Source organism: Perna viridis, chromosome 8, assembly GCF_037379345.1.
Source record: "Perna viridis isolate PV_CMFRI_1.1 ecotype Kerala chromosome 8, ASM3737934v1, whole genome shotgun sequence".
Lineage (NCBI taxonomy): Eukaryota > Metazoa > Mollusca > Bivalvia > Mytilida > Mytilidae > Perna > Perna viridis.
The window spans coordinates 5,776,144-5,787,563 of NC_142452.1; the positions used below are offsets into that span (position 1 = coordinate 5,776,144).

General features: G+C 40.6%; 1 protein-coding gene across 1 annotated transcript; it reads right to left on the reverse strand.

Annotated features, from left to right (window-relative positions):
- Positions 1-1,154: 1,154 nt before the first annotated feature.
- LOC148609078 (uncharacterized) lies at positions 1,155-10,411 on the reverse strand. Its single transcript, XM_088542127.1, has 5 exons — positions 10,270-10,411; positions 9,971-10,026; positions 3,327-3,435; positions 2,876-3,006; positions 1,155-1,678 (listed from the first exon to the last, which is right to left on the reverse strand). The coding sequence occupies exons 1-5, from the start codon at positions 10,362-10,364 to the stop codon at positions 1,374-1,376; spliced, it is 696 nt and encodes a 231-aa protein (XP_088398253.1). The 5' UTR covers positions 10,365-10,411; the 3' UTR covers positions 1,155-1,373.
- Between the last annotated feature and the right edge of the window lie 1,009 nt (positions 10,412-11,420).

Here is an 11,420-nt window from a genome sequence, read left to right on the forward strand (position 1 = left end):
GCCCAATGATTCCTACTCCGGGAGAATACCACATTAGGGTTCTTTAACGAGGAACGTGGCATCTTTCCCAACACGGTGCACCACTATGGTTTGCGGTCAGGTTTTCCGTATTATAGCCTGACAACCCCAGCATGTAACACGCCAGGGGTATCCCATTCCAACACCTGGGGCACACATCCCAGGCTAGGGTTCTGAGCACTATTTAGTCGCCTTTTACGACAAGCTTAGCGCTGCTGCAGGCCTATTCTTGTTACACCCGGACCTGCACGGGGGTTCTATATTTTGAGCCGTCGGCCTATGTTTGCTGATATTTCATCAATTTGAATTGTAATTTACATACTCATATGCACATATTTCACCACATAAATACATTGTATTGATACTTAAATTTCTACATTTTGTCATTATTGGATATGTTAGCCATATAGACCTTTCCAAAACAGTATGTTATGTTCAAATCCCCTTTTTTCCTTCTTTTTGTTCTAAACTTCCTTCCTTAATTCGGAACATGTGACAATGTATCATACACAATAGATAGTGTTTCTAAAAAGCCAGATTACGCTTACCCCACCAGTGCACCTGGTCCATGCTTCCAATTTTAGTAGAGTCCCAGTTGCTTTTGCTACCGTGTATGTATTATTTTAGTTACTTTATGTTCTTTGTTGTGTATGTCTGTTTTCCATGTCTTTTTGTTTTGTCCCTGGATTATTTTTTTTTATCGCTAGAACCTTGGTTTTCCCTGATCACTCTTTCAATGACATAAGTTCGATAAATTAGACTGTCGTTTTTTTTTAAATATAAGATCACCTCTGCTTTTAGAAGAAATATCTGAAATTCTGATAAGCAAAATGAAAAAAAAGTAACAGGTTTATTGTAAATAACATTGTTTATTAAGTAACAAGTATGATTTCATTCTTACCAAATAGGTTATGATGTTGAAATAATTAAATGAAAATAAAGCGGTATATAATGTTTATAGGCATCTTTGTTTAAGTTATTTCCATTGAGTTTATATTACCATGATTATTACGGTTTAACGTATTGTACGATTCAAAACAAAAATCAGGAGGTAAAGTATTCTGGGAACTTTTGTCGCTATCTGATCGCATTATGACATCGACATAACTAGAAGGTCGTGAAAGAATAGAAAGTGACAAGGTCTATACTGATTTATTCATTTCCTTGTTTAATGAAGTTCTAACTTCATATTCGTGGAAATCCTTTCGGGTAGAATCAAGTAGAGAATCGTATGGTGTTTTATGGGCGCCGCTTTGCCTTGGAATCACATGAATGCTTTTTTTGTCATGTCCTGTCATTGTTTTTATGTCCTCATATTGCAGGAAAACATGTCTAGAAGGAGCCGTTTCGATTGTCTATGAATTGCATGGATCTATATAGTCGTCATTAGTTAAATCCGCCGCAGTATGTGTCTTGTTAACTGAGTTAGCTGAATCATCGACCGCCAAATTATTCTCATCAATCTCTTCGTACACTGTCAAGTAATCATGTAACTCGAGACTATCATTTGGACGTTCTATAGAGACAACTCCATCTCTAACAGTCGTTCTATCCGGGCATCTTTGTCTTCGACATTTTAGTATTAACTTACCAACAACAATCAGAACCACAACATTTGTCAAACAAAGTAAATACTCCATGAGACCTTCCGTTAAAATAACTGAAATTACATAAATAATAATTTAAAGGGGTTGCAAGTATGCTTTAATAAATGACAATTCCCACTTGACGAAAAAACCCCGTGCAGGTCCGGGTGTCAAAAGAATAGGCCTGCAGCAGCGCTAAGCTTGTCGTATAAGGCGACAAAATAGTGCTCAGAAACCTAGCCGGGGGCTAGGCGCTCTGCCCACAGAGCAACTGGGATGTGTGCCCCAGGTGGTGGAATGGGGTACCCCTGGCGTGTTGCATGCTGGGGTTGTCAGGCTATAATACGGAAAACCTGACCATAGTGGTGCCCCGTGTTGGGAAAGATGCCACGTTCCTCGCTTGTTAAAGAACCCTGCTGTGGTATTCGATAGGAGTAGGAGCCTGCACGGGGCTCCACTTTTGTAACCGTGGCCATAATTTTCAACGGATCAAAATTTCCTCATTGTTTTTTTTTTATGCAGCCCCGTGCAGGTCCGGGTGTTAAAAGAATAGGCCTGCAGCAGCGCTAAGCTTGTCGTATAAGGCGACTAAATAGTGCTCAGAAACCTAGCCGGGGGCTAGGCGCTCTGCCCACAGAGCAACTGGATGTGTGTCCCAGGTGGTGGAATGGGGTACCCCTGGCGTGTTGCATGCTGGGGTTGTCAGGCTATAATACGGAAAACCTGACCGCAAACCATAGTGGTGCACCGTGTTGGGAAAGATGCCACGTTCTTCGGACGTTATAGAACCCTGCTGTGGTATTCGATAAGAGTAGGAACCTTTGCGCTCCGCCACAGGAGGCTAAATTGCCCGACCTTACCCATCCCCACTTTTCCAGTGGCAATCAAAATTTGTCGACCCTATTATCCTTGTGACCCATCCTTTTTATATTCATTTCATGTTCATTTTATCATCCATTTCATGTTCATTGTCTGAATATAGCTGAAATATTGCTGCTCGGACGTTAAACCCCAACAAACAAACCGTATTATAGCCTGACAACCCCAGCATGTAACACGCCAGGGGTACCCCATTCCACCACCTGGGGCACACATCCCAGTGGCTCTGTGGGCAGAGCGCCTAGCCCCGGCTAGGTTTCTGAGCACTATTTAGTCGCCTTTGACGACAAGCTTAGCGCTGCTGCAGGCCTATTCTTTTAAACACCCGGACCTGCACGGGGACCTACCATGAGGAATCACCCGGCTTAAAAAAAAAATCTTTGGACACATACATTTCTGTTTTTCTCTGTTATGATGAATACTGGCATTGTTCAGAACCATTGTTGTCGTGTCATGTGAAAAGGACATAAATATTGTGGCGATTTGAAATTTCAACGTCTGACATCCATACGCATGATGGCATCTACAATGGTAATGTTGTTAATTTATAAGAAACAGGTGATAAGATTGAAAAGAAACCGTTACTGACATTATTAACAATTCAAAACATTTTTCGTAATTCTATTTAAATTCAATCAATAATAATACAATATTCTTAATAACACAGGTTTCGTATGTGCACGTTAATAGTATAGGCCTTCGCACACTTATACGAATTAAGAAAACGAACTGCTAACAAATTGAGAAATAAATATAGAAAATGCACCGGTCAATCACCTGCAAGCGACCTCGTATGTGTACATGTTTATACCAATTTTGCTTTTTTAATCATGCGTCACCTGCCTTTCTGAAAGTGAACATCGGCAAGTCTTTAAACATCTATGTCCGTAGGTTTCATCCTGACATGGAAAACATGGTGTGCCATCTCTTGATGTATACCCATCTTTGCATTCTGTTTGATATAGGAATAAGAAGTAAATACTTATTTTCTGAATGTCAACATTATTCACACAGCACAACAATACATTCAATCAACACAAGGCTGTACATGTATACGCAGTCAACACATGTACAGCAAGTTATTGTGTGGGTCATTATAGATGCACTTAAAATTAAACTGGATTTCATTGATTGAAGGTTTTACAGTTCTAACTATGGAACCCTCTTTTAGCTTAAGGTCCTCGAGCACTAAAACAAATTGATCAAGCGAACTTTTAACAAAGTAGAAAAATGTTGTGTTTGTTTGTTGGGGTTTAACGTCCGAGCAGCAATATTTCAGCTATATTCAGACAATGAACATGAAATGACGATGAGATGAAAAAGGAATGGGACGCAAGGACAATGGGGGGTCGACAAATTTTGATTGCCACTGGAAATAGGGAGAGGTGGGTAGGGTCGGGCAATTTCGCCTCCTGTGGCGGAGCCCTATGGTTCCTACTCCGTGAGAATACCACAGTAGGGTTCTTTAACGTGCGAGGAACGTGGCATCCTTCCAAACAAGGTGCACCACTATGATTTCCGGTAAGGTTTTCCGTATTATAGCACCCCGTGCAGGTCCGGGTGTCAAAAGAATAGGCCTGCAGCAGCGCTAAGCTTGTCGTAAAAGGCGACTAAATAGTGCTCAGAAACCTAGCCGGGGGCTAGGCGCTCTGCCCACAGAGCAACTGGGATGTGTGCCCCAGGTGGTGGAATGGGGTACCCCTGGCCTGTTACATGCTGGGGTTGTCAGGCTATAATACGGAAAACCTGACCGCAAACCATAGTGGTGCACCGTGTTGGGAAAGATGCCACGTTCCTCGCACGTTAAAGAACCCTGCTGTGGTATTCGATAGGATTAGGAACCTTTGCGCTCCGCCACAGGAGGCTAAATTGCCCGACCTTACCCATCCCCCCTTTTTCTAGTGGCAATCAAAATTTGTCGATCCTATTATCCTTGTGACCCATCCTTTTTTTATCATTTCATGTTCATTTTATCATCCATTTCATGTTCATTGTCCGAATATAGCTGAAATATTGCTGCTCGGACGTTAAACCCCAACAAACAAACAAACAAACCGTATTATAGCCCGAGAACCCCAGCATGTAACACGCCAGGGGTACCCCATTCCACCACCTGGGGCACACATCCGAGTTGCTCTGTGGGCAGAGCGCCCTAGCCCCCGGCTAGGATTCTGAGTACTATTTAGTCGCCTTTTACGACAAGCTGAACGCTGCTGCAGGCCTATTCTTTTAACACCCGGACCTGCACGGGTAATGATATGAACATGAAATGGATGATGATATGAAAAAGGAATAGGACACAAGGACAATGGGGTCGACCAATTTTGATTGCCACTAGGAATAGGGAGAGGTGGGTAGGGTCGGGCAATTTAGCCTCCTGTTGCGGAGCCCTATGGTTCCTACTCCGTGAGAATACCACGGTAGGGTTCTTCCACGTGCGAGGAACGTGGCATCTTTCCCAACACGGTGCACCACTATGGTTTCCGGTAAGGTTTTCCGTATTATAGCCTTACAACCCCAGCATGTAACACCCCAGGAGTACCCCATTCCACCACCTGGGGCACACATCCGAGTTGCTCTGTGAGCGCCCTAGCCCGCGGCTAGGATTCTGAGCACTATTTAGTCGCCTTTTACGACAAGCTTGGCGGTGCTGCAGGTCTATTCTTTTAACACCCGGACCTGCACGGGGCTGGACGTTAAACCCCAACAAACAAACAAACATCAAAACTAAAGAGAGTAAATTAACTAGGCAATCAGTAGGGGGGTCTAAAATATCTTGTGATTCACAATCTTCTCTGCAGGCTTCTATAGCGTCAGCCCCGTGCAGGTCCGGGTGTTGAAAGAATAGGCCTGAAGAAGCGCTAAGCTTGTTGTAAAAAGCGACTAAAAAGAGCTCAGAACCCTAGCCGGTGGCTAGGGCGCTCTTCCCACAGAGCAACTGGGATGTGTGCCCAGGTGGTGGAATGGGGTACCCCTGGCGTGTGACATGCTGGGGTTGTCAGGCTATAATACGGAAAACCTGACCGCAAACCATAGTGGTACACCGTGTTGGGAAAGTTTCCACGTTCCTCGCACGTTTAAGAACCCTACTGTGGTATTCTCCCGGAGTAGGAACCATAGGGCTCCGCCACAGGAGGCGAAATTGCCCGACCCTACCCACCTCTCCCTATTTCCAGTGGCAATCAAAATTTGTCGACCCCATTGTCCTTGTGTCCCATCCCATTTTCATTCCATCATCATTTCATGTTCATTTCATCATCAATTTCATGTTGATCGTCTGAATATAGCTGAAATATTGCTGCTCGGACGTTAAACCCAAACGAACAAACCAAAACGTTTAAAGGCTACTCCACTGAAAAGGAATTTGCCTTTTATTGTCACGTGACTTGCAAAACCGAAAATACCATATACCTCCTCAACAGGCGTATGAATGGTTATCATGGTTTAACGTCCGAGCAGCAATATTTCAGCTATATTCAGACGATGAACATGAAATCGACTACAAATGCAAACCAGACCTCCCTCTAAGTCGCCATCTTAGATCCGCCGGACACATCCAGAAGGATCTCCACAACATTGTTGTTGTTACGATCAAAGAACATAATAAAAACTGGTCAAAATGTAAAAGAGTATCTCGGGAAAGCTTTTGGATGAAGAAACTGCACACAAGTTCTCCAGATGGAATTAACGAGAAAAAATAATTCATTTTTAGGTCTTGGTCTAAGGCGTGTACGTGGAAATATGGTATTTTAAAAGATATATTTGATATGGGGTTCTTTATGGTAATAAAATCAAAATAGTAGAAGAAACAAAATTTCTTGGATTACTTTTTGATAGTAAACTTTCTTTTCTTCCCCATATCAAATTACTTAAATCTAGGTGTCTTAAGGCACTAGATATTTTAAAAATGGTGTCCAGTACCGATTGGGGTGCTGATACCTCAATTTTATTAAATTTATATAGATCTTTGGTTAGGTCTAAACTTGATTATGGATCTATTGTTTATGGTTCCGCCAAAACATCTTACCTTAAAATTTTAGACGCTGTTCACCACCAGGGGTTGCGACTTTGCCTTGGTGCCTTCAGAACCTCTCCTATTGAGAGCCTTTATACCGAGGCAAATGAACCCTCCCTTGGAGACAGACGTTTGAAATTAGGTCTTCAATATGTAAGTAAACTTATGGCCTACCCAGATAGCCCTGCCTACGACTGTGTCATTAATCCTATTTATGTCGACATTTATCGAAAACATGAAAGCAAAAATCCTCCTTTTGGAATTCGAATAAAACCTCATTTGGAAGCAATTCATCTGGAGACCAATGCAGTGACACCTGTTGTTACTTCGAAATGCCCCCCATGGGAGCTTCCACACCCTTTTTTCATTTTTGATCTGCGTGAATATAAAAAGTCCGATACCAATCCTTTATTTTTACAACAAAAATTTTCTGAAATTAAAGCAAATTATCCAGATTTTTTGACGGTGTATACAGATGGCTCAAAAGATGGCGATAGCGTTGCATGTGCTGCTGTCCATGGTGACAGAACTGTAACTGAACGGTTGCCATCAAGCGCTTTCATATTCACAGCTGAAGCTCGAGCCATATTGTTAGCACTTAAATTGATTACTCAATCAATCTGTCACAGTTTATTATTTGTTCTGACTCTTTGAGCTGTCTTTTGGCAATTAAGAATCATAAACTGAAAAACACTCTTATCTTACAAATTTAATATTTTATTCATCGACTTCGGGAATTCGATATAGAGATTGTTTTTCTCTGGGTACCCAGTCATGCTGGTATTCAGGGGAATTCAGTTGTAGACAGGGTTGCCAAGAAGGCATTAAATGAAATAATAAAGGACGTTAGTTTGCCATACACCGATTTTAAACCTTTAATAAGGAAACATATTTTAAAGATGTGGCAGGACCGATGGGACGGTCTTGAACACAACAAACTCGATTCCATAAAACCCGATCTAGGCGTTCATCAATCCGGGTCGGGCAATCGCAAAGAGCAAGTGGTCATGACTAGATGCCGCATTGGACATTATAGATTTACACATGGCATGGCCATTTGCTTGTTGGTGATCCTCCACCTGAGTGTATCCCATGTGATTGCCCTTTCTCTATCAAACATGTTCTTCTAGATTGTGTGGATTTTGCCAACATCAGGCAAAATTATTTTGACTGCGCCAATATATTTGATTTGTTCAAGACCGTTTCATCTAAAAACATTATCGATTTCTTATTTCTTGCGGGACATCGGTTTATTTAATAAAATCTAAATTGGATACCTTCCTTGATTTTTCAATAATTTAAATGTTTTATCGAAGTTATGTTTCTATATGTATTTTATGTCTTAAGTTCACCTTTTATGTACCTTTTTTATATGTAAATAGCTGTTTGTTTTAATTTCATTATTTTATGAAGAGACTTTGGTCTTGCTTTTAATATTTTCCTTGCATTAAATGTTCTTGCCGTGATATGGCCCTGGTCGCCGAAACGGCAATAAACAACAACAATCAATCAATCATTAACGTGCGAGGAACGTGGCATCTTTCCCAACACGGTGCACCACTATGGTTTGCGGTCAGGTTTTCCGTATTATAGCCTGACAACCCCAGCATGTCACACGCGAGGGGTGCCCCATTCCACCACCTGGGGCACATATCCCAGTTGCTCTGTAAGCACAGCGCCCTAACCCCCGGCTAGGGTTTTGAGCACTATTTAGTCGCCTTTTACGACAAGGTTAGCGCTGCTGCAGGCCTATTCTTTCAACACCCGAACCTGCACGGGGCCGGAGGTCAGAACGAGAAATAATTGTATGAGAATTGCAGTACAGAACGACATATATAAAATGGCAAGTTTTTTAAAGGAACTTTTGAGTAATAAAAAAATAATCTAAAAAAACTGCAAACAGGCTGAAGTGAATTCGAGTAAAAGTAATGTTTCAGTGACGTTACAGATATAGAACGACTTAGTAACGTTATAAATAGATTCAACGTTATAAATAGAGTTAAAACGAAACTGAAAGTGTAAGCTAATACATATAATAAAAATTAAATTTAACGTCCGTTTAAGATAGGTTTAAATTTTGCAATAAACTTTCGTTCTTTCAACTCCCTTTAAGTGTCTCTCGGAGATTTCATTTTATCAAATGGAAAAATAAAATTTTTTTCACAGCCACAAGTTTCAATGTGTGCACTCAGCGGTATTTGTCTGTATGTGGAATCTCTGACTTGTTGACGGTGTACCCTCATTCGTTCCGATAATGCATTTCCGGTCTGGCCGATATATATATCTCCTTGCAGTTCGGGCATTTAATACAATATATTAAATTGGCACTTTTGCATTTCATGTTTGCATTCGTATAAATATTTGTTCCGTCCCTAGAAGAAATTTCGTGACGGGAATATATGTGTTTAAATTCAATTTTTATTATATGTATTTGCTTAACACTTTCAACAAATGACCTTCTTCAGTGCCTTAAAGTCTCAGAATGTAACGACTCTATACGCTACACTGCTCCATCGGATCAAATGGATACAGGGAAGATGATGTAAACTTATAGAAGGGTTTGAAAAATCCCCAACAATGTTAGAATTGTCAAATTTGCATTTAGCAAATTTTTGGTCGTTGCCTCCGCGGGCCCCGAACTTGTAACGCTGTGACATCTATGGAAACAACGCCGCTCAAAATCGAGCGCCCTAAACCACTCGGCCAGCTAGGCTATATAAAATATAGCTTTCACTGGCCGGGTCATTCCTCTTCGTAGGACTAATCTAGGGTTATTACTTATTATACGATGTATGGTAGTACGGAACAGCTCATCTAGGTGTTGTGATGTAGGATAGAGGTTCAAATTAACGGTACATGTCACAAATCAATATTATACAATCGTCTCAGAATGTGACTTTGCTATTCGCTACTGTTGCCGTGGATGTAACAGCGGTACGAGCTCGATTCTCGCGGAGGGGCGATCAAAACATTGCTTTGCAAATTTTACAGTTCTGAGATCGTTGGGAATTTTTTAGACCCTTCTATAAATATATATATATATACTTCCTCGTAAAACTATAGTGTGAACATCGGGATCTTACGAGGAAGTATCACTCGGTTATTGAAAATTATATTGTATAACCTAGTTTGTCGAGTGGTCTATAGCGTTTGGACTTAGTACAGGTGATGTTGCCATACATGTCAGAGCAGAGGAGGGGTTCAAATCCCGCTGAGGGAGCGACCAACATTTATTCGTGTGGTCATATAACGAGTGATTTGTCTTATATCTTATAATCAAAATCATCACCATACAAATTCGACATTAGTTGTAATGCTACATGTACTTGTCAATTACACTAATCAAAAACCGAAAATAGGCCAAAGGGTTGTTAAATTCTACGTCGAAACTCTTAAGACAAATACTAAGAATTTCATTTGTCTTCTATTGATAAAATTTAAATATATGTGTATGTTTCTTGTCTTATATTACCAAGGCAAGACTTTCTTCTCTCATCGTACATGTAGTGAAAGCAACAAATGGGTTCACTGAAATACAAATCATAATAATGATAGTTGGGATATACTCGTGTTAATACCAAAAGATTATATTTGTTTTGACATTATAATGAATCATTTTAGCTTAATTTAAGGCATACTTGAACAAAATATTTCGAATTGATATAAATTGATCAACCGTATTTAGTGGTAAAGAGTAAATAAAATACATTCTCATATATAGAAGTACATACACGAGAAAGAACAATTAATTATAAAAGAAAACTAACATACTTGTTATCGCTTTTACAATTTAATCCTACTTCTCTGGCAGAATCAACACGAATCGTACAAAGCAAAAAAATATAACACAACTTGGGTAAAAGCATTATTGCATCTTTGCCATAAGGCTATTTTTATAAGCGACTCGTGTATATCATAAATGCAGGAAGAATTTGGTTGTTTTACAGGAAACGATTGATAGACATTAAAATTTGATTTTGATTACATATATTTATACATAGATATAGAAAATTACAATTGCTAAAACAATTAAATAGAAAAAAAATCCAAATTATCAGGAATCAGTTAATTGCTCAATATTTAAAAAAGAACTATAAATGTCTGAAAGTATCAAAACTTCCAAACATGCCAAAACAAATCCTTCAGATTTGTAGATCGCCTTTGTTTCTTTTTCTCATGTCAGACCTTTCGGTATTTTTGTAATTTCAAGCGCCTGAAATTACAAAAAATACCGAATGGTCTGACATGAGAACAAGAATTTTCAAGCGCCTGAAGCCCCGTGCAGGTCCGGGTGTTAAAAGAATAGGCCTGCAGCAGCGCTAAGCTTGTCGTAAAAGGCGGCTAAATAGTGCTCAAAACCCTAGCCGGTGGCTAGGGCGCTCTGCCCACAGAGCAACTGGGATGTGTGCCCCAGGTGGTAGAATGGGGTACCCCTGGCGTGTTACATGCTGGGGTTGTCAGGCTATAATACGGAAAACCTGACCGCCAACCATAGTGGTGCACCGTGTTGGGAAAATGCCACGTTCCTCGCACTTTAAAGAACCCTACTGTGCTATTCTCCCGGAGTAGGAACCATAGGGCTCCGCCATAGGAGGCTAAATTGCCCGACCCTACCCACCTCTCCCTATTTCCAGTGGCAATCTAAATTTGTCGCCCCCATTGTCCTTGTGTCCCATCCCATTTTCATTTACATCATCATTTCATGTTCATCGTCTGAATATAGCTGAAATATTGCTGCTCGGACGTTAAACCCCACGAAACAAACAAACATTTTTCATTTCATCATCATTTCATGTTCATTTTATCATCCATTTCATGTTCATCGTCTGAATATAGCTGAAATATTACTGCTCGGACGTTAAACCCCAACCATCAATCAATCATGTTCATCGCCTAAATATAGCTGAAAAATTGCAGCTCGG